This window comes from Bactrocera latifrons, unplaced genomic scaffold (genome assembly GCF_001853355.1).
Source record: "Bactrocera latifrons isolate USDA-ARS-PBARC rearing strain unplaced genomic scaffold, ASM185335v1 scaffold_84, whole genome shotgun sequence".
NCBI classification, from domain to species: domain Eukaryota; kingdom Metazoa; phylum Arthropoda; class Insecta; order Diptera; family Tephritidae; genus Bactrocera; species Bactrocera latifrons.
The window spans coordinates 290,701-312,778 of record NW_017537534.1 but is presented as its reverse complement, the minus strand read 5'-3'; the positions used below and the strand labels follow the sequence as shown (position 1 = coordinate 312,778).

General features: G+C 35.3%; 1 protein-coding gene across 3 annotated transcripts in view; it reads right to left on the bottom strand.

The window, feature by feature from the left end:
* The window catches only part of LOC108977117 (putative fatty acyl-CoA reductase CG5065), a 34,647-nt gene that overhangs the window by 5,271 nt on the left and 7,298 nt on the right, over positions 1-22,078 (bottom strand). Inside the window, exons 2-8 of one of the 3 annotated variants that reach the window (XM_018946654.1) lie at positions 13,343-13,627; positions 12,237-12,662; positions 4,011-4,209; positions 3,648-3,887; positions 3,459-3,590; positions 3,255-3,383; positions 1,327-1,639 (exon numbers count right to left, since the gene is read on the bottom strand). In XM_018946654.1, coding sequence (XP_018802199.1) covers positions 1,531-1,639; positions 3,255-3,383; positions 3,459-3,590; positions 3,648-3,887; positions 4,011-4,209; positions 12,237-12,662; positions 13,343-13,619 — 1,512 coding nt within the window. In that variant the 5' untranslated portion in view covers positions 13,620-13,627 and the 3' untranslated portion in view covers positions 1,327-1,530. Of the gene's footprint in view, positions 1-1,326; positions 1,640-3,254; positions 3,384-3,458; positions 3,591-3,647; positions 3,888-4,010; positions 4,210-6,577; positions 6,966-7,063; positions 7,193-7,262; positions 7,395-7,452; positions 7,693-7,766; positions 7,966-12,236; positions 12,663-13,342; positions 13,628-22,078 lie in introns of those variants that run through there. The other 2 variants (XM_018946656.1, XM_018946653.1) reach the window with 2 other exon arrangements.

Below are 22,078 nucleotides of genomic sequence, written 5' to 3'. Positions count from 1 at the left end.
GAGGAAAGAAAATAAAGTTCGCACATATCAGCCTTCAAATCCGCGTTAATTATGCGATACGAACAAAAATGACATTGCCGAAGACATTTTACATCGTTTTGGCTAAAAATACTTCCGGTCGTTTGATACCAATTCCATCTTCCCTTTATCAGTTCACGAAAGATGAACTCATCACGAATGTTCGGACATTGGCCAAATTATCGCAACTACGATCCCTTTTAGCTGCCAAAAATACCGATGTTGTTGACTTAAACTGGAAGATTCAAAGTCTAATTCCGAGAGACTTGCGCTCATACAAATCGAACGATCGTCCTGACAATTAACACGACGCCGTGAACTATCCAGTGGAATTTCTAAATTCTTTGAGGAGGCACAAGGATAGTCGCTAGAAGTTTTTGGCACACACCGCCAGCTAAAATGTTCTTTATCAAGCTGCGTTGCATTGAAAAAAAAAAAAAACTTAAATGATACATTTAGTCAGCTAGTTTCTTATAAATATATAAAATTCGCAAAATAATAAAAACTGCTTTTGATTCACCATTTTTCTGCTCGATATTTTGGGCGCTTACATACAAAAGCACCAATAAAATTATACATATACTTGAATTTGTACGAATGAGTATGCATATATCTCATTGCTACCAAGTTCTGTTTGGCATATTTTATGACAGTTTTACTATTGCGAATGGCACACATAACAAATAAAAAAATTACTTTTCTTTTGATTTAAAAAACTTAATCAAATATAAAAGTTTATTGAATGGAGTACTTAGTAACTACTTCGTCGACGATACAGAAGTTAAGTCGACACACATTGCACAGATTTTTAGCACGTTGAAGTAAGTATAAATATTATTGTTCCACATATTTTCTAATACCGAATTCAGTTTTTTCGTCGGGGATTTTGATGCGCTTTAGGCGACATTTACTTTTAATAATTAATAAAAAGTATCCTCTTTTTTCATAAGTTTTAAAATAATAATCAAATGTGCTTCTTCTTCTTAACTAAGTTTAAAATACAACGTGAACATATTAGCAACAAATGAGATGAAGTAAATTATTTCAAAGCATAGATTATATATTTACGGTCTTCATGTAGTCTCATAGTTATAAGTTATAACGAACCGAAAATATAGCTTTGAGGGTTGTTATTGCAATAACTCCAAATAAAAATAAACAAGTTGTATATAAGGACACATCATACTCACTACGGGACCCCCAAATTCTAAAACTAGTATAATATTTTTGATACATTTTTTTTATTTCACTTAACAAATTGGAAATTTGTATAGCAAATCGATATAGAAATACATTATAAGACAACGATAGTTTTATTAAAACACGCGCCTTCAAAGAAAACGCCAATAATTTCTTTTTATTTCCAATCAGTAATAACAAATAAGAAATATACATTGACTAACTGTAATARTAATAACAATTATTTGAGGTAGTTGGATTTTTCTGTAATTGGCAAGAAAGATGAAACACTTAAGTACACCAAAAGTAGGTATACATATATGTATTTTATTATCAATGTGCGTTGCCCGAAAACAATGCCAAAATGCCAGTCCACTTCAGTAGATAATATGCGAATAGCCCTACAAAAACGATTTTGAAAAATCGATCGATGCCATACATTCTGGAAAGGAAACAAAAACGTTCATTAGCAATTACAAAAATATGTTGACCTCAAACAACTAATAATTTTCTCGTAACGCATGTATTGGGTATAGTCAAAGCAGTGGCTATATTTCTACCATGAGAAGTGACTACATTAAAATTCAATGCAGAGTCACTGCTGTTGATTTGTGGTAAGAACTTAAGGGTGATACAAGTAATAATAATACCCAACGATTACCCTCCTCCCGCCAACTAACGCGAGGGGCGCAATCCGCGAACGAGCGGTCATTAGCCGAGTCATAAAAGGGAAGAGAGTTTTAAGCGTTGCAATCTTAAGCTGCGGAGCTACAGAAACAAAAATTTCAACAGCCAAAATTAAGAATTAAATTAAAGGGTCTAAACTGCCTGGTGGAGCGAGCGGGAACGTTAAAATTAATATCAGATAAGAGAGATGGGTTACAGACTGAGTTTTTTTTTTCATGAGTTTTACAAGAAATATTATTCCAAGCATCTCCCTACGACTAGCGAGTGTCGGGAGATTTATAAGTTTTGAACTATTAGTGTAAGGGGGAAGATTTAAACTGGGATCCCAATGCAAATGATTTAAGGCAAAAAGTAAAAATTGTTTTTGAACGGGCTCTAACTTACCCGAATGGACTTGGTAACTTGGGGTCCAAACCACAGATGCATACTCTAATATATGCCTCACTAGAGATGTAAAAAGAATTAGAGGTAGAGGTAGACGTACTTTTTTCAACAGCCTGATTTTTACAGATCACGCGTGAGTCATGTTGAAAAACGTTTATAAGGCGTTCAATTTTATTACAAAAATTCATGTTCTATGAAGAATTTGTTTCGCGCGCTTCGCTCAATTTATTCGACCAAATCAACTACGTCCAGCATGAAGACCGTGGAGAGTCGATTCGGCACGGTTCGCAGCGACTTGGACTGACGTATGGAACGACTTGGCGCATTTTACGTCAAGATCTTAAATTGAAAGCGTACAAAATACAGCTTGTGAAAGAACTGAAGCGATATCGCTTCGCACTATGGGCTCTTGAAGAGTTCCAAGAAAATCCGACCTTTTCAGCGATGAGACTCATCTCTGGCTCATTGGGTATGTAAACAAGCAAAATTGCCGCATTTTTCACGAAGAGCAACATGAAGAAATTCAGGAGCCGTTAACTTTTTTCCTGCAGGAATATGTAAAGTCTAAAGTCTATAAAGACAATTCCGCTTCGAGTCAGGCCTTGGAGTAAGGCATCACTCGTGTCATTACCAGTTACCAGCTGAAATGTTCGAACGAGAATGATGCCAATGAATGTTCTTTCGAATGATAATAAATATTCGCCATTCAGTTTGAAGTTTCTGTGTTTTCTTCTTTAAAAGTTTTCAGAAACTCGAAATGGATTACCCTTTAGTTTACACTTTGGATCTCTTACTCATACAGGATTGTTTTAAATGATATGACTATTTCCATTTATAGTATTTTCAATTAGGGTTTGGCGCTGGTGAAGACTGTTAAAATACTTTACTTTTAATTCACTAAGTTGTTGTTTTTCCTTCTGAACGCAAAATGCTTATTAATGCCTTCAACTGAATTTGCAATATTTGTTTTGTTTATTCACACTTACATCTTCTGGTGGAATCTGGCCTTCGGTAAGTCTTCAAGCTTTTCTTTCAAAATGTACTCGCGACCTCCCTTAATGCAACCGATGAGATACTCCTCTTCACTATAATCGGAGTGCATGTCCATATTGAAGCTGCATTTCGGTGAGGAAGTCATGTAAATTACAATTTATGTTTTTGTTATTCCCACAAATTATCACAATACTTACATTGCCCTGTCCTCAGTTGTGAGATTCTGCCACAAACTGGCAAAGTTATCTGATGCAAAATTCCAAGGATGGAGGGTGAAGAATTGCAAAACGTCAAGACCCGTGGATATTTTATTTTGAACGCGCACCATACTAGAAGAGAATTTTGAACTGATTAAGTGAAATTTCGAAATTGTAACTTCGTCTCACAATCGCTTCTGTCCGAATATCAGTAGTAAAAAGTCCAAGAAGTATGCGGGTAACCAATGAAACATCAGCACATTGAATGCATGATATATTTTATTGGTAGTGATGACAGCATCTGGATACCAGAGACCCACATTGAGGGGATATTCGCGTCCCAAGCGTTTGCACATGGTAATCACATCGCCCATTTTCGTTTTGCGATGATCGGCATTTGTGATGTTGTAGACGGGAACATCGGCAGGTCTAAGGAGAATGTAAATGTAATTGAGCACAAAATATATGTAGTCGTTCCTGTTCCAGCAGCTAATTTACTCTGAGCCATGGACAACTTTTTCGCTAATTTTAGATTAATTAACATTTGCTAACCGTTTTTGACTTTTGTAGAACTGGTAAGGTATCACAATGAGTCCGTTTATGGCGTAATCGACTGGTATAACTTCAGAGCGATTCTTCTCGTCTACAAGCACCGAGCGTATGACGCCTTTGCCAACACCAATCATTAGGCCGGTGGGTCCATTCAAGTTGTCCACCCAACCCTTCTGCGGCTCAAAAGCGGCAGGCGACACTAAACGTAATTAAATGGATTAATTTAAATATTTTCTATCTTGTAATTACTTAATATATATTTACCGGTTAACCGCGCCACAATGACTGTATTAGTTGGCTGTGAGTGTGTGAGTATTTTATGTGATGTGTGGTTGTGTGAGTAGGTGGCAGGCGTTAAGTGTGAGTGTGCGTGTGATTTCTTGCTTTTATGTTTGATTTTGCATAAATTTCTTTTGTAAATTTGTTAATGTGAGTATTTGTTGTTTTATAATATTTAAAGTAATTCTATATGTATGTGCGTGTATAAATTAAACTGTGTGTAAATATTGGATTTTTATGTGTCTATGGTATAACTTAGTGTATATGTGTAGAATAAAGGTGTATCTGGAATATTTTCTTGTGTTTCATGTTTTGTGTTGCCAACTTGACGACGACGATTCTTGTTTACACATTTCAAAAAAACCTTTCGATCATTTCGATGTTCAATTTTTTACCGAGTTATAACTGCGATAACACTTATCGACAATAAACGGGTCGACAGAGTTCTTAAAATTAAGTATAAAAAGCAAGAAGTTTATGACCAGATAATGTAAGTTCTTCATAAAGATATTTCACTGATTTTTAATAATATTTTCGTTGGCAGTTTTGGTTCAGTAGAAACATATTCGCCCGGCAAGTTCTTAAAGGGTTACATGTTTTAAGGGGTTTCAAAAAATTTCATGTTTTGTTGTCTTATTAAGTTCTAATTTGAATATTGTATTTTCAATTTCATCTGAGTAATAGTTTCGGAGATACAGCCTTGAGAACTTGTGCGCCCGAGACTAGCTAGGTTAAGTGCGTCGCTTTTAAGCGCGTTTTCTACAAACTGTGTTTTTGAAGTCCGTTAGAAGATTTCTTGAAAACCACTCAATCGATCTTCAAGAAATTTTATACAAAATATTTTATATTTTGAGATACAATTCATTTGAACTTGGACGAAGGATTTTTTTCGATTACATCTATTTAAAAAAAAAATGTCGCGAAGTTTTTACTGAAAATTTATTTTTTTTTGTGTAAAAATGTCTGCCAAAAATCTAGTTTTTGTCCTTTTTCCATGTCATTAGTTAAGGTTTTAACTAAAACCCGTATTTTTCACTTTAGATGGTCCTGTGAGGAGTTACCTTGCCAACGCGGTCTCATATTTTTTACGCGGTTGAACCGGTTGAAGTAGCTGCCCACACTTTTATAAAACTATTATCAATTATAAATATATAATTGAACATACATATATATTTAACTTATCTAGTTTTTTCATTATTTGTAAGTATTTCTCACGACAGAAGACTTGAGGCAATGATATCCATTCGTGTCGAAAAAAAGTTTTCTATTTGAGTCTTCGACCAAGTAGAGGTTACATCTTACGGATGACATGTGCATATTGCACAAACTTTTGCAATTTAACGGATTGGAATTAAATACAAGGTGTGCCGAAATCAAAGCAAGATTTAAATATGCCACCATTTTCTGTTGACAACCCTAGAAAAACACATCGTAAGCTGACAGTTCAGGCTTGGTAAAAACGAAGCATTACACGATAGAACAAGGTGTATTCATTGTCAAACAATATTTCCAAAAGGCGGCCACAGTTCGAAAACTTTATACAAAGTGGTATTTTAACTTCTTCAACTGTGAAGACTAATTGAAATGGAGGCAAATTTATACCGTAAGTTAGTTTTGTGTCACGCTGTATTATTTATAAATATTAAATATAGTCTAGTGTGGAAATGAAATACGGCTTACGAAAGAAATCCAAACGAAATTAAACAATTTTATGAAAATTTATTAAAACAACTATTATAGATATAAAACCGTTCTCTGCTATAGGCATGGCCAAAGGCCAATTTCGTAATTGTCAACGGAAAAATAGAGTTTTTGCCATATCAATTTTAGACAAACGGGCATAGCTGAACCAACTCACCTGAAGCGAGAAAGTCAAAAGATCTTAACGGAATATTTCTCTGCAGTAAAATTTAAAGCATTATGCTTAACTTGAAGGATAGTTTAACATTGATATCCAATTGCTAATTTAAGTACCGCCTCCTTCAGTTTAAGTCGTTTCGAGTTCAATTACATAAAAAAGTATTTTGCTTTTACTCTAATTTTAAGCAATTCAAGTATAGCATCCTCTATTTAGTCTACTGAGTTAATTTAATTAATTTAAAATAGAACCTGGCTAATATTTGCACTGCTGCTCACTTTCTCGTAAGCTCATACTGAAATTTAAGAACTCAATTGATATTTTAGTTTATTGAATACTAAATACTTCCGTAACTCTGGCACTCTTACCGATAATGATAATACTCTACCTGGCACTGTAGAAGAAAAAATTTCAAAGAAGGCCACAGGAATGATTTTGCACAAAAAGATGCATTTTTATTTTACGAAGTTATAAAAAACATCGTACAAGTATTATATGTACATACAAATGTTCATATGGGCAATGGAGTCGCTTATAACTAAACAATATAACCTAAAAATATAAAAACAAATATTTCATAACCATTAGATACTTTTTTTGTATATAAAGCGAATTGAAGCAAAAAAATCAAGATTCAGCGCTGCAAATATAATATAATAAAAAAATCCATTCATCGTGCTGCTTGCTTCATGATTACAACTCACGCCACTGTCTTAAGAGACCTTTAAACGGAGATAAAGGACACAATGCGATTGTAAAGCCAATAAGCCAATAACCCGATTATCACCGTCTTACAGAACCGATCCAAAACGTATAAGCTGTAAAAGGCAGAAGTGTATAGAAATGCGTGAACAAGTTAGACATTTAGGTATTTGACGAAAGTAACACTCGGTCCACTTTTGTCTCTGGCGCTCACATTTTTAGATTGCGGCGTGCACGCGGCAATGACTCGGGCGTTTCTTTCATCAGATATAGACGTCCGCCGTGCAGGCAGGAAAGCATATACTCTTCAATTGACTCCTTGGGGTCCATATCCATGTTGAAACTACATACAGTTATTGTTATTTGCTTATTTCATTTGCTCATATGCAGCTTATACTTTTTATGTTACGTACATTTTTTTATCCTCCGGCGTGAGTGATTTCCACAGCCCGTCATATGCTGCTGACTTGAACACCCACGAGCGCATCGAGAAAAATTGTAGCACACTGAGGCCTACTTGGATACGTCGCTGCACGCGTAACATGCTAAAATGTTGAACTGTCAACACCACTTTGGATTTTCGAAAAATTTCAACACACTTACAAACGCTTCTGACCCAAAAGAAATAGTATAAAATCAATAAAGTATGCCGGTAGCCAATGGAAGAGTATAACGTTGATTTGGTGATGCAATCGATTTGTGGTGATACAACCGTCCGGATACCACAAGCACAACTCCATGGGGTACTCATAGCCAATCTTCTTTCCCATCTCGATCGCCTCACCCCACTGCATTTTACGGTGTTCCGCTGCGGTAATATTGTATATTGGCACTGAGGCTGGACTGTGTCGGTGAATGCAAGATTTTAGAGATTTTTTTCGGATTTAATACAAGCATATGGGAAGGGGTATGCATACCGCGTTGGCTGTCTATTGAACTCGTAAGGCATAACAATAAGTCCGTTGATAGCATAATCAACTGGAATAACTTCAGATTTGAAACGTGTATCGATGAGCATCGACCGTATAACACCTTTACCGGCGCCCACCAAAAGGCCAGTGGGCCCATTCAAGTTGTCAACCCACCCGGGAACGGGTTCATACGCCGATGGCGACACTATATAATTGGAAGGAAGCAATGAAATTAAGTTAACAGGAAGAAAAGGAGAGGTTTTTCGTACAGGATAGGAAACTTGTATAGAAAGGATTGGTAAGCTGGCATAATAGGAATGGTATATGTGAGAAGGAAATTAATGTATGCAAGAAAAGAAATATATGATATAAAACCGGATGTGTCATAGCTATTGATGAATGGAATTAAATTAATAATCACATTGATATGTGTGGAAACCGTGTCGGGTAGCATCATATTTCACAGAGTGAAGTCTTTTGAATAATGGATGTCTGTAAGGTGTATTTAATTGAGGTCCTGTATTTTGCTACTGAAATTGTGAACTAATTTTGGTGTGAACTGATCGCTTGGAATTGGTTTGTTGTATTCAAAGAAACTTAAATCTTGGACTTGAAAATATTGGCTTATATTGTTGAGCTAAAAAATAAAGGACCTCGCTTACAAACTATTGGAAGACTTGAGAAAACTTTGGAACCTAAAATGGGATAAATTATTCTTTATTTCGCCGGAAACTACGCAACATTTGGAGGAACATTTAACATTTGTACAAAAATTTCATTGAATATTTAAAAATGTTAAATAATTTTGGAGAACTTGAATTATGCGCAACACATGATTGGATATTTTTTCGCGACTACCAATCTAATCTTTACTTATTCTAGAAGATATATTGCATATATAGATATGTGACTACTATACTCGAATGTCATTGCTCCAAATTAAAAAAAAAAATAGAAAATTAATAAAATTAAAATATAAAAAAATGTGCGTAAATAATAAATTATTTGGAAGAAAACTAATATGATGAGAAGGAAAAAATATATATGAACGTGGATACGAAGAGAGAGGACGTGGATAAAGAGAAACACATGATTCGTTGGAATGGGTGAAGGAAAGCTTGGTTCGGGATCTCAGGATGAGAGCATTTGTTTTGTCTTCAGTTTCGATTTCGAACATACCGTTATGCGCATGTAAATTTTCTCTTACTTTATTAAAGCAAGCATTGCATTGGCCTTAGCAAAGATGTACCACGTCGAGATAGTGTAATATGTTTCAGGGCCTGCGGGTCGGTATCGGGTTGGGTAGGTATAGCGGTGGCATTGTAAGATTTCATTGACACTTTCAACTATTTCACTCAAACACGTTTCGATTTTTTAGTGTGTTGCTGTTGCTGTTGTTTTTTTTTTTTTTTTTTTGGTTTTTGTTTTTAGGTTTTGATTACGACAATGCTGAGTTTACATGGAGGCGAGCGGTGGTGAGGTATTTAAGCTTGAGTTTGTACAATGAGCAGAAGCTGGCAGCAAATTGATCTGCTTGTAAGCACATTTTGCAAGCAAATAAGGAGTTCGTTAATAAATGTAACTGTGTATGCATGTTGGCAATGTGTGGCATGTTGTTCATATTTTATAAATTTTTTCTCTGTTTTGCAAGCATGATTTTCACTGGCTGAGGCACTTAATGGACATTCATTGATTCATTGATTCGTTTTTTGTTTTTGTTTTCATTCTTACTTTTTGTAGTTCATGAATTATATTTTTTCAGTATTTTATATAAATCATTTTTTTAATTTGAGATATGTTTGCACTTTTAACTGTTGGTTTTGTGTTCAACAAAATTTTGTTAATTTCACTGGTCGGTTAATAAATTTATGAGGAGTGGGTGTGGAAACCGATTTAGCTTTAATTATGCACATCTGACTTTTGACGCATGTTTGCAGGTAGCACTAATAAATATTTGCTTCTGAATATTCAAGTTTTGTTTATGTAGTTTAGTTACACAACGCAAGCGAGCGAAAAGCCGGAATGTTCGGAAAGCGTTTTGAAATTGAAAGCACTTAACTCAATTTTATCTATGGTCGAATTTAGTTAGCGAATGTAAAGCGAGACGAAATAAAGCTTTTTGGACGAATAAATATTGAATAAGCTTAATATGTAAGTGAATATAGCAATAAGGGAATTTGAAATATAATGATATATTTATGTATTATTAGGTCAATTATTTATACAGCTATGTATATTTATTATAAATTACAATTAATATATAAACAAATAATTATATATTAGGATATTATTATACATAAACCTAAAATGTAAATAATAACTTATCAGTGATAGAAAATTACTTAAAACATAATCATAATAATTTACTCAAGCAAAATTCGAAAGAAAATAATTATTAAATATGTTTCCTCTAAACTTTGAGTACGAGATACCGATTTATTGGGTTTAATGCTCTCAAAAATAGTGAAAACAAGTAAGGATGGGCTAAGTTCGGGTGTCAGCGAACATTTTATACTCTCGCATGATAAGTTTCACCAACATATCTCAATTTTTACTCAAGTTACAGCTTGCACGGGCGGACGTAAGCTTGCACGGACGGATAGACAGACATCCGGATTTCAACTCTACTCGTCACCCCGATCACTTTGGTATATGTAACCATATATCTGACGATATATACCGTTATTAGCAACTTTATTGCGAGAGTATAAAAATGATGCCCTCTGAATTACATGAAAATATCTGAGAGATTTACCGATATTTTCGGTGAAAAATTAGGTTAGGTTAGGTTAGGCACTGAGTTCTTTGTGTTCGATAGTTATGACACTAAAAGTTATAGTCCGATCATGACAATTTTTCCACAAGGGATACCTCAGTTCAAATACCGTATTTGTGTAAAGCTTTATTCCGCTATCATCATTGGTACCTAATGTATATATAATAGAGAGAAGACATCAGAAGGAATTCAAAATAGTGTTATATTGGAAGGATTCGTAGTTGTGAACCGATTTCACCCATATTACGTACATGTCATAAGAGTGTTAGGAAAATATTATATACCGAATTTAATTGAAATCGGTTGAGTAGTTCCTGAGACATGGTTTTTGGTCCATAAGTGAGCGACGCCACTCCCATTTTCAATTTTTACAACAAGCCTGTGCAGCTTCCTTCTGCCATTTCTTCCGTAAAATTTAATTTTACGGAAGAAATTTCAGAAGGAGCTGCATCCAGGCTTTTTTTAAATTGAAAATGGACGTGGCGTCGCCCACTTATGGACCAAAAACCATATCTCAGGAAGTACTCTACCGATTTCAGTGAAATTCGGTACATAATAGTTTCTTAACACCCTGATGACATGTACCAAATATGGGTGAAATCGGTTCACAACCACGCCTGAAATCTCGATTATCACTTTATCATGCGAGAGTATAAAATGTTCGGTGACACCCGAACTTAGCCCTTCCTTACTTGTTTTTTATTTATTTACTTGTGTATTTTTATTTGAAATTTATAAATTTTGATCAAATGTTTGACCAAAACACTTCATTCGATTCCATATGGTCACTTAAAATGCAAAATAGCGAAACGTCACTTTTCATAAGTTACAGACGAAGGAAAAGCGGTATAACAGAACCACTCATATTGAAATAAAATTTGTGCTTTGGTCATAAAATGGTTATATATTGGTTATATCTGAGAGCGGAAATTTGAACTTTTATAACATATATAATATGATGTAGTGAATCGTAAGCGATAAAAACTTAATTTTCCATATAGTTAAAACCTTGTTACACAAACAATTTTCCAAGAAACTCAAAGCAAGAAGGAAATGACTAATGAAATGTATGTTACCGATAATTACTGTATTTGCAGCTCTTAATTTGCTAATTGGACTAGTAAACAATTGCCACTGGTAAAGCAGTTGCCACAATAACGTGCAACAATGTTGAGCTATGTAGGTGTTGAATGGCAACTGTTGATGCAACAGATTGACACCAAACAACAGATTACGAATATATGTGTGTATATGTGCAGGTATTTAAGCTCTCGCAATGTGCAACTAGAAATTGCTACGAAGTGGAGTTTTTAGAGTAAAATCATAAGCTTTTACAGCGACATTTGGCTTCATTCCTTATTAATTGCCTATTGCATATTGGTTATATATTATTGTAGAATACTGCTGAACAAAATATTATTCTATTCTAATACTTGTAAGTACAGTAATTAATTGTCGATAACAAAATATTGTACATATGTACTTAAATTAAATGAATTGTTAATTAATTACAAAGGGTTCATTAAAGCAGATTTAACGCATATTAATTATCTTACAGTTACGAAAAGGAGAAGATGAAGCATAATGCGCCACACCCGTTTAAAGATAGTTAAATATACACACATGGTATATATGTAAGTAATTAATAATTCAAATCATTATTTTTATGTGTATATAAAAATTCTTCATATAGCACTTACCGATACTGGGACGCGCTATAATCACCGGCATGGTCTCGTAGTGGTCACGCACCAAAATCTCAGCCAAACGCTTTGAGTAGGTGTATGTATTTGGGTGGGGTTTCATCAACTCGGGTGTGATGGACTCCAAGGTCTTAAGATCCATCCATTCCACCATGCGCATGAGATCCTCTGGTTTGTGTGGGTATTCATATACCTTCTCGTGCATAACCTCCTGATCGCAGTTACAGAAAGCAGTAGACACATGTACGAAAGCCTCAAGGCCCTTCATTTGTTTGGAAATATCCAGAGCGCGACGCGTTCCTGTTGTATTCATGTCAATAGCATCCTTTAAATTGCCCTCCAACTTTAGGGTGGCCGCCATGTGGAAAACAATATTTGTATTGTCGGTGACATATTTCAAGTTTTCACCACTGAGACCCAGATCTATAATTAACGGAGACAGAAATCATGGAATTTACAAATATTTTATAATACAATATGAACTGGGTTAAAGCCAGACTAATTAATTCAGAGAAGGGTTAAAAATTAAGAATTTTTTCTTGATGTATGTATATAATAAAGTTATCTGGTAAATAACGAACCTATGGCATTATTGACTTAAAATTTATGTCTTCTCCACCGCCAAATATCGGTCTTTTTAAGGCTGAATTGTTTCACGCTATGTGATTATTAAAAAAACCAAACTGATATTTTTAAGGTAAATTTTTGCCCCGTATATTATTCTACGATGAGATCAGTTAAATGCAAAACTGGAGGTAGGTTGTGGCTTTTTTAAACGAAGGAAATAATTAATATTAATATTGTTTGGCAGACCCTCTAAAGTTAATTTGTGTGCTCCTCTTAATGCAATTTTCCAATAAAACACATCTTTTCTTTAAATTCTTGAAATTATAGGAGAAATGTAATGTATACTATAAGAACGAAAAATTAATTAAATAAGCTGTCAGCTTAATTGAAATATACGGAAAAAAATTTGAAACCAGTCAGCGAAAAAGCGAATTCAGAAATTTTTATCGAAATGTTTAAGAATTCTGAGTACTACTATATACGGCTGTGATAATAGTTAAGAATTTTAAGCATTTAATTTATACAGCAAAACTTACTTTCATAAGTCACATCGCCATTGAAACTGGTGACCTTCTTCAGCACTTCTGGCTTTTCCTCTCGTATACGTTGGAAAATCGGCAACTTGAAAATTTCCTCCAAACGCACTTCGGGACTCTTTCCGCGCTTTGGACGAACAATAATTATGATCTCCTTTAAGGCGGAGCATGAGTACAACAATTTTTCGACTAAAACCTTGCCCATAAACCCAGAAGCGCCAGTTATAAATATGGTCTTGTCCTTATAGTACTCCTGAACTGGTGTTAATTCCGGCATCTTGATAACTGTAAATAAAGTAATAAAAAAGGAAAAGTTAATTATAAGAAAAAAAAGAAGAATACAAAATTGATTTCACGAATAATAATAAATTAATCAACCATCCCACCCGATTGTGTTGAGTGCGTGACTGTTACTAGAAGAGTCGATTTATCCATGCTGGTAACATTACAGATAAATATCTTCTGATATGACGCGCGCTGTAAAGTTCGGTAAGTATTTTTGAGTACCACAAAACTCATTAACATTTAAAACTGAGTCGACTAAAACAATTTATTGAATCAATTGTTACAATTCTTTAAAACCTTTCAAAATAGGCTTCTTCTGCGCAAATGAAGCGCTACCAACGCGATTTCCAAGGTGCATGCTGTTTGGATCCCCTCTGTCATTTCCAAATGCTTGCCTCTCAACGGTCTTTGCATGCAAGGAAACAAAAAAAGGGGCTCCATCTGTGCTGTAGGGCGGCTGCTGAAGCGTTGGAATGCTGGCCTTGGTTAAGTATCTGTTCACAAGAAAAGCGGTGCGAGCCGGGGCGTTGTCGTGGTGGAACTTCCAATCGGCTGCGATAAGCCCGATTGACCCTTCGTTTGGTTTGGTTTGAGTCTCTTGAGGACTTAAACGTAACACTTGGCGTTGGTGGTTTATTCAGGAGGAACAATGAGCATCGTTTTCACTTTGGATTTGCTCATTCATCGGCGATCTCTTCCCGGCCCTCTAAAAAGGCCTGGTGCCACCGAAACACACAACTTCTTACTAAAGCAACATCTGGCTAAGCCTGCTTGAGCATATCAAACGGCTTTGTCACAAATATACCGAGTTTCATACCCTCAGAAACACGTCGCGCGAAAATGTTTGTCTTGATTCTCCTGGTGCTTGGGACAACTGACCAGCCGCTCGTTCGTTAGCTAGGAACCCCCTTACCGAATCCATTCGGAGCGTGCACGCTTCGAAGTACTGTCGTCCTGTCACTTTCCAGACAAACCCTGTATGCCAAGCAAAGAGAGAAGCGCGACCGAAAAATCGAACAAAGAAGTGTGAGTGCCAATTATACCTACTTGTAAGGTAGTAGATATCTAACCAAGGTTACTTTAGATCGTAGGGTTCATACAGCAATCTAAAATCTTCATTTACTAAGATATTAGTACTTTGAGTAACTCATAAACTCCTAAAAGTGGGTCACCATATCATAAGTAAACAAAGTGTTTTGAGCTTACCACAAATTTATTAAGGCAGCCAATATTAAGTGAAAAGATGTTTCCACCTCGCATTCTTCCAAACAGTCTAGATAAAACACATACGTTTCCGACCAGATGGACTTTTTTAAGAGCCAGTACTTCGGAGGACCTCTTACAGTTCACTTTGAGTCAGAAGGTTCTCAGTGCTTACTGGGCTCACTGGAGGTTCATAGATCCAACGCCAGAACGCAAGAGGGCAACGACAAGTGGACTCGCTTTCAAGGAAGCTGCTGTTCGGAACAGTACATCTACTCCTACTTTGATGGCAGCGGATGAGAGTAAGTTGTGATAAATAGAGTTAATACGAGTAATTTAAATGGTGTCGCATATGCTTAGGTTTTTGCCAAACGCTGTGATAGCCAGAATTATTCCATTAATGTTATAAAAGCTGTCTTAATACTTTTTTCATTTATTAGCGTTTCCTTAAACAGTCCAAAGAGGGCCACATATATCAATGTTTATGTTTTCTAATTATCTTATTTAAAATTCAGGGCTTATAAGTGGAATCATCAATTACAAATTATTTTAACTGTCAGTCTGTCCTAATAATACTGTATTCAATAGTAGTTGCCTAGCGAAAGACGCTTTGTTAATGCCACTTGATGTTGGGTACAAGTAAATGAGTAATTGCCACAATTGTTAGCTTGAAGCTTTTGAACGTGCTGCAGCACAATGACTAATGCCGCAGCCAAACCAAAGCATACGTTCTCCTATGGGCAGTTAATATGTAATGGTTCTAGGCCCCGGTTCCAATAGTGAAGTTTTGACAACATGTGGTAATGCCTGCAGTAACTCAAGTGAAACCTTCTCGCTGGAGAAGTAGGTGTAGAAACGTAGTAGAACAACTAAATATTCGTAAGTCATTAAAGTTAAATCAAAACATAACGAGTTGAGCCAATGCTCTCCGGGTGTTTTGCTACATACAAGCACACTTGACTTCGTCCAACTGTGATTGGTTGCGACTACAGCCGGTGGCTCAGTACCACAACCAAAAAATATGAGTGTCAGTAGCTTGACAGTCGGCGATACTTTGTTGCAACAACAATGCTTGACAACGAAGACAAAGAGCAACACTCCATAGTACTTGAGTGGTGCTATAAGACAGCACTTGTATATGCATTGCACTATTATAATTGGAGTGTCCATTACAGATGTTGTCATACATAAATATTTTTCTTAGCTGCAACAAAATGTTGCGCGTATTGCTTCAACATCATAAATATGTACAATGGATATTTTAGCAAGCAGCGGTGTGGTGGCGTTTCGAAATGTTGCAATGCATTTTCCTTTCGAAAATAGAGAATGCGCTTGCGCATGCGTCGTCGGAGCAGTCGAGAAACAGGTTGCAGCGTACGCAAGCGAATACTAGTCAGCAGCGGCGGATAGTTGTAAGCGCGATTGGCAATATCCATGCCACATTTACAGCATTGCAATTACGCCGCGGTTATGTAACGAAAGTAGCGTTGAAATGGAAAAGTAGCCACCATTGGCGCTAGAAGTGGGCTCACCGCCGCACTGACATAGTTATATAGGCAAACCACAACTGAAATAGGTGAGCAACAGTTGTTGTTGCTGTTGGTTGTTGTGTGGTCGGTAGTTAGACCGCATGTGCAGTGGAGTGTGTGCGGGTCAGCCGAGTGCTGGGGCCAGAATTAGTTGAGTAAGTGACGGCAATTGTGTGGTATTCGCACACTAAATGACCAATTGAAGTTGCGACAAAATGTGGTCGAAAAAGTGATTGCGATTGCATGGCGCTTTTCGCTGTCTCTTTCTGTGCTCATGGTGGTTGTTTATTTAATTACTATGTTATATCTATGTTGCACGATGTATCGGTCAACATGCATCTAGCAAGAATCAGGTATATTTGATCCTTATAAGGTTTGTACGAAATGATTTCTTGTGAGGATATAAACCGACTGTTGCATTAAACGTGTAGTTTTGGTAAGAGAGTTATAAATGGAAACCTGCCGTAATAGCCATATAAAATTGAAAAAAGAGGTGAGAATTTCAGAATCTCATTAAATTTTACATTTAAATGTTATTTCAAGTACTATAAACAACATTCATTTAGTGAAAATAATATTTCCTACAATATAATTTTTTCATTGAAAAATGGATGGGTCAAAACGTAAAATTACACCATTAGTATTAATAACAACACTTATCTATGTTATGTCATTTAAATATCAAAAATAGGTAAAATATTAGAATAAGTAAATATTTCAGGCTATGTGGAAAGTGTGAGTATTTTCGTTCATTGGCTGTGGGATAGTTGACAAATATAGATATTTTTTGAAAATTTGAAAAATATAACAAGAATCTTATGTACATATATATGCAGTTTTGAAACATATTACCCATAAAGTTATTAAAAAATTTAAAAGTAGTAATTGCGATTCTTTTATATTTCTCGTTTATTAAAACCGCAGGCACTTTTTTTTTATACTCTCGCAACAAAGTTGCTAAAGAGAGTATTATAGTTTTGTTCACATAACGGTTGTTTGTAAGTCCTAAAACTAAAAGAGATATAGGGTTATATATACCAAAGTGATCAGGGTGACGAGTGGAGTTGAAATCCGGATGTCTGTCTGTCCGTCCGTCTGTCCATCCGTCCGTGCAAGCTGTAACTTGAGTAAAAATTGAGATATCATGATGAAATTTGGGACACGTTTTTCTTGGCTTCATAAGAAGGTTAAGTTCGAAGATGGACAAAATGGGCCCACTGCCACGCCCACAAAATGGAAAAAACGAAAAACGAAAACCTTTAGTGTCATAACTAATCCATAAATAAAGATATTAAAGTGTAATGTGGAACAAAGGATTAGGGAGGGGCATATTTGGACGTAATTTTTTTAAAAAGTGGGCGTGGCTCCGCCCCCTACTAACTAACTGCTATAGCTATGTCAACCAAACTCTACAAAGTTATTTCACTCAGGCATTTCCATATACCGTTCAAAAATGTAAGAAATGGGATAAAAACGACGCCCATCTCCCATACAAAGGTTTTGTTGAAAATCACTAAAAGTGCGTTAACCGACTAACACAAAACGTCAGAAACACTAAATCTTACGGAAGAAATGTGAGAAGGAGTTGCATCCAGGCTTTTTTATAAATTGAAAATGGGCGTGGCGTCGCCCACTTATGGACCAAAAACCATATCTCAGGAAGTACTCTACCGATTTCAATGATCCTTCTTCCAATATAATGCTCTTTTGAATTCCATCTGATGCCTTCTCTGTATAATATATACATTAGGAACCAATGATGATAGCGGAATGAAACTTTACACAAATACGGTATTTGATGCGAGAGTATAAAATGTTCGGTGACACCCGAACTTAGCCCTTCTTTAATTGTTAATTATTTTATTTAATTTTTTTTCCCCACCACCAGAATCGAAAGAGTAACTAGTATAAACACTTAGACATAGAACAACTAACTGTTATAACTACCTGAATGAGATAGAAGGAAACACTTTTGCATAAAGTGTTAACTACTAATTTCGGTGTATTGCCAGTAAGTATTATGCCAAAGGTCAGAGCTCAAAGGTAAGTAAGTAAAGGTTGTCCACTGCTCTACCAACATTATTCTTTTCGATAGAGTGTCATCACCGAAATACTTCTCTAGCATTTTCAGAATCTTTGCTTCGTAATATGAATTTCCCGTTAATTGTTCCCACTAATAACACTACTCAACAGACTACTCTGCTTAGAGGTCTGTACTATTTAAGGTATTTTGATTACGAATTTAAGCTCAAAAATTGTCCATCACGTACAATACCTACACCCCTTGACAACGAGATAAAAAATCCAACGCGTTAGAAAATGTTTACTATCAATTTCGGTTTTAGTAAACTTAGCTTACTTAGAGATCAATATATACTAATCAGGGATCTCTACAACTAAACGTGCCTGCAAATTCAAAACAAAGCAGGGGACTATAACGCATGAAATTTGAATAGAATTAATCAAAAGAGACCTGAAGTGGACTGTTAATGTTTGAAGGAAATCCAAGTTTTAAAAAGCACTAGACTATAACAGCTACGACCAGCCCAATCACAAAGTTCATATATGCTAATCTAAAACGTTAACTTCGGCTGCACCGAAGCTAATATACCCTTTACAGGTGGATTTATCGTTCGGTTTGTATGGCAACTATATGCCGATCTGAGCAATTTCTTCGGATATTACATTGTTGCCTTAGGAAATATTCTATAACAAATTTCGTGAATATAATAGATCTTGTCAAATGAACCTGATTCCGTTCGTTCAGCTTGTATGGCAGCTATATTTTATAGTGGTCCGATATCGGCAGTTCCGGGCAGGTTCTTGAAGAAAAAATTACATATGCAAAATTTCAAAACGATATCTTAAAAACTGAGGGACTAGTTCGTATATATGCAGACAGACAGACGGACAGAAGGACAGACGGACATGGCTAAATCAACTCAGCTCAACATACTGATCATTTAGATATATACTTTATAGGGTTCAGGGTATAAATATACATAACTTTCAAAAAAAAATGTTCATCAAAAAATTATAAAATACTTTTAAAAGATACTATATTGCGCAATTTACATAGCGCCTAGCTAGATGAATGTCCATTTGTAAATTATTAAACAAAATTGAGAAACAAACTGATAATAACAACTACATTATTTCGAAGCAATTTTCAAAGCTTTTTTCAGCAAAAATAGTTTACAAAACAGAATAGCTAAATACTATAGGAAATAAGAAAACCACTAGCTGAGTAAAGTGTAAAACTTTACATTAAATAAAAACTGGTATATGAATATAATGTACAGCAGAAGACCGGGTTTGCCACATTCTAGAAGCATCACCACAATTACATCGTTAATATTGCCTTTTGATTGCGAGGCCATAACTACTTCTTTTACAGGTAAACGAAAACTTTTAAGAGAGGGCATTGCTCTGTTCCGTTCAAAGTATAATTTTGCCTGCATTCTCACACACACAGTGTATGTGACTTTACAAAATGTAAACATTGCCTCATTGCTCGCACCGGTTAACTTTAATGCTGACAGCCGTTGAGAAGCAACTAACCGGCTGCCATCTAACACTTTCGTTTGTCTGCGCCGTCGCTCCACCACCACACTTCGGCATGCTCCAATTGCGTTACGTCGGCTCAATGGAATTTGTGCGCATTGTAAAATCGTTAGCAAAATGTTTGTTTTGACGACACATAGCAATTTGCAACGCTATAAAAAATCTACATGCAATTTTTAATATGTAATTCAGTTGCGGAGTGGCGGCGAATAGCTGACATAATTTTTACAAAATTGCTTGCGTGATTTAAAAAAATAGTATTTTCATTGATATGTGACGGCGATGGTATTAAAGCGATTAGTTTAAATGCCCAATTTAACATATGTTTAGTCGAAAATATTGCGTGGCATATTCAAAAGACTCAAGCGAATACTATGTAGCGATTTAAGGATTTTACATATTTTTCCCTTTGGAGGAAAAAGCAGACAGTCAGATATAAGAAATTGCTAAAAATTAATGGCAGTTAAGTTAGTTTTTTAATTTAAAAATTCCTCCTTGGTCACAGCTATTGCATTTTATAGCTTTTGCAACATGTTGCATGATGCAGTTAACAATTTTGTTCGCCAAATGGTTATTTTTAACAGCACCAAGTAATGTCAGTTAATAAACACTAGATAATTTCCATGGGATAAGCACGTATAGTTACTTTCCAGAATACTGTAGGTGAAATGTCGTTGAAGAAACATTAAAATAGTTCGAGAACCGATACAAGTGTACCACATAGCTAATAGCACTTTCAAGCCTACTTAAGGAGTAAAAATTGGAGGGATTCCATTGCCAAGTCGTTATTGGGAAGCCTTTCGTTTATATTAATTTTTGATTAGATATTAATATTGAAATACGTATCTGAGTAGAGAAGAGTAATGAAATGAGACGCACAAAATAAAACTCCCAGAAAATTGTACTATTCGGCTACCTCACGTAACTTACTAATCAACGTCAAAAGTCGTAACATAAATAATTTATATTTTTTTTAATAAACGTAAAGCTAGACTTATATTAAAGGTACGTAATTTCTAAATTATTAAATATACTCAGAAACTCCCAGTTGATCGCTGTCATTTAGTTATAACTTAGATGACCTCCTGAACTTGGAATGTTTTGAGATTTTGCAATTATGAAATTTTTCTTTTGGCTTACACTCGAGTCGAGAGATTTGTTATTATTCGATTATTTTGGGTGGAAGACGAATTCAAGATATCAAAGTTTAGTTAAAATCTAACCAGATTTTTTAGATTTAACCAAAAATTTATTTAAAATATGAATATGTGATATTATACCGTTAGATTCTGTTCAATATAATAGGTACTGAATACTAGGCACTTTGACAATCAAGCTTGCTGATCACATTATTTAAACGTTTAAATTATTAAGTTATAAAAAAAACAGAAAACTCTAATTTTTTTGGTGGATTTGGTTTTGTTTGAGGTCGGAAAACATTTAAATAATTTTTTTTTTTTTTTATCAAAGTTTTAGTTCAACAATTATGAGTACAACTACGAGGTTATAGCTATACTATATATATATTCAAGGTACTAACTAGTCGCTCAGTTGGTTTAATCTCAACTTACAGCTGCCAATTTCATTTTATGTATTCTATATTCCTACTGAATGATATATATATTATGTGTTAAACTTCCTACTGCGTCACCAATAGAATTTAAAAGCATATAGGTGTAGATGACAAAGCAGATTATCTTTTATTTAACACCTTCATATCTGCCATGATGAAGTGATAATTCTTTCCGCAAAAAAATTCATTAAAAATTACAACTTTTATCGTACTTTGTCCACGTGCCAAAGGCTACCGGTTTTACCTTAACCATTGATCGCCGCATGATCCGGCAACTTTAACAACATATCATGTTCGCGGCGTTGCGTAAGTTATTCTTTTGCAACAGCCTTTGCTGTTTACTTGCCGTCACTGCCTTCTGCCTTCTAGTTGGCTTGCAACACAAGAGTCAAGTTTACATTTGCAAGTCCGTAAGGTAAGGAAACCGACGCTTAAGTGCTGTAGAAGTGGCAGCGTATTTATTTCGTTAGAGCAAGCATTTTGTATTTGGCCAATTTGGTTTGTTCAAGTTCGATTCAATACAAAAAAAGTTGTAATGTAGATACACAAGAGCACTATAATTTGGGCCGAAAGCTTTGAGCA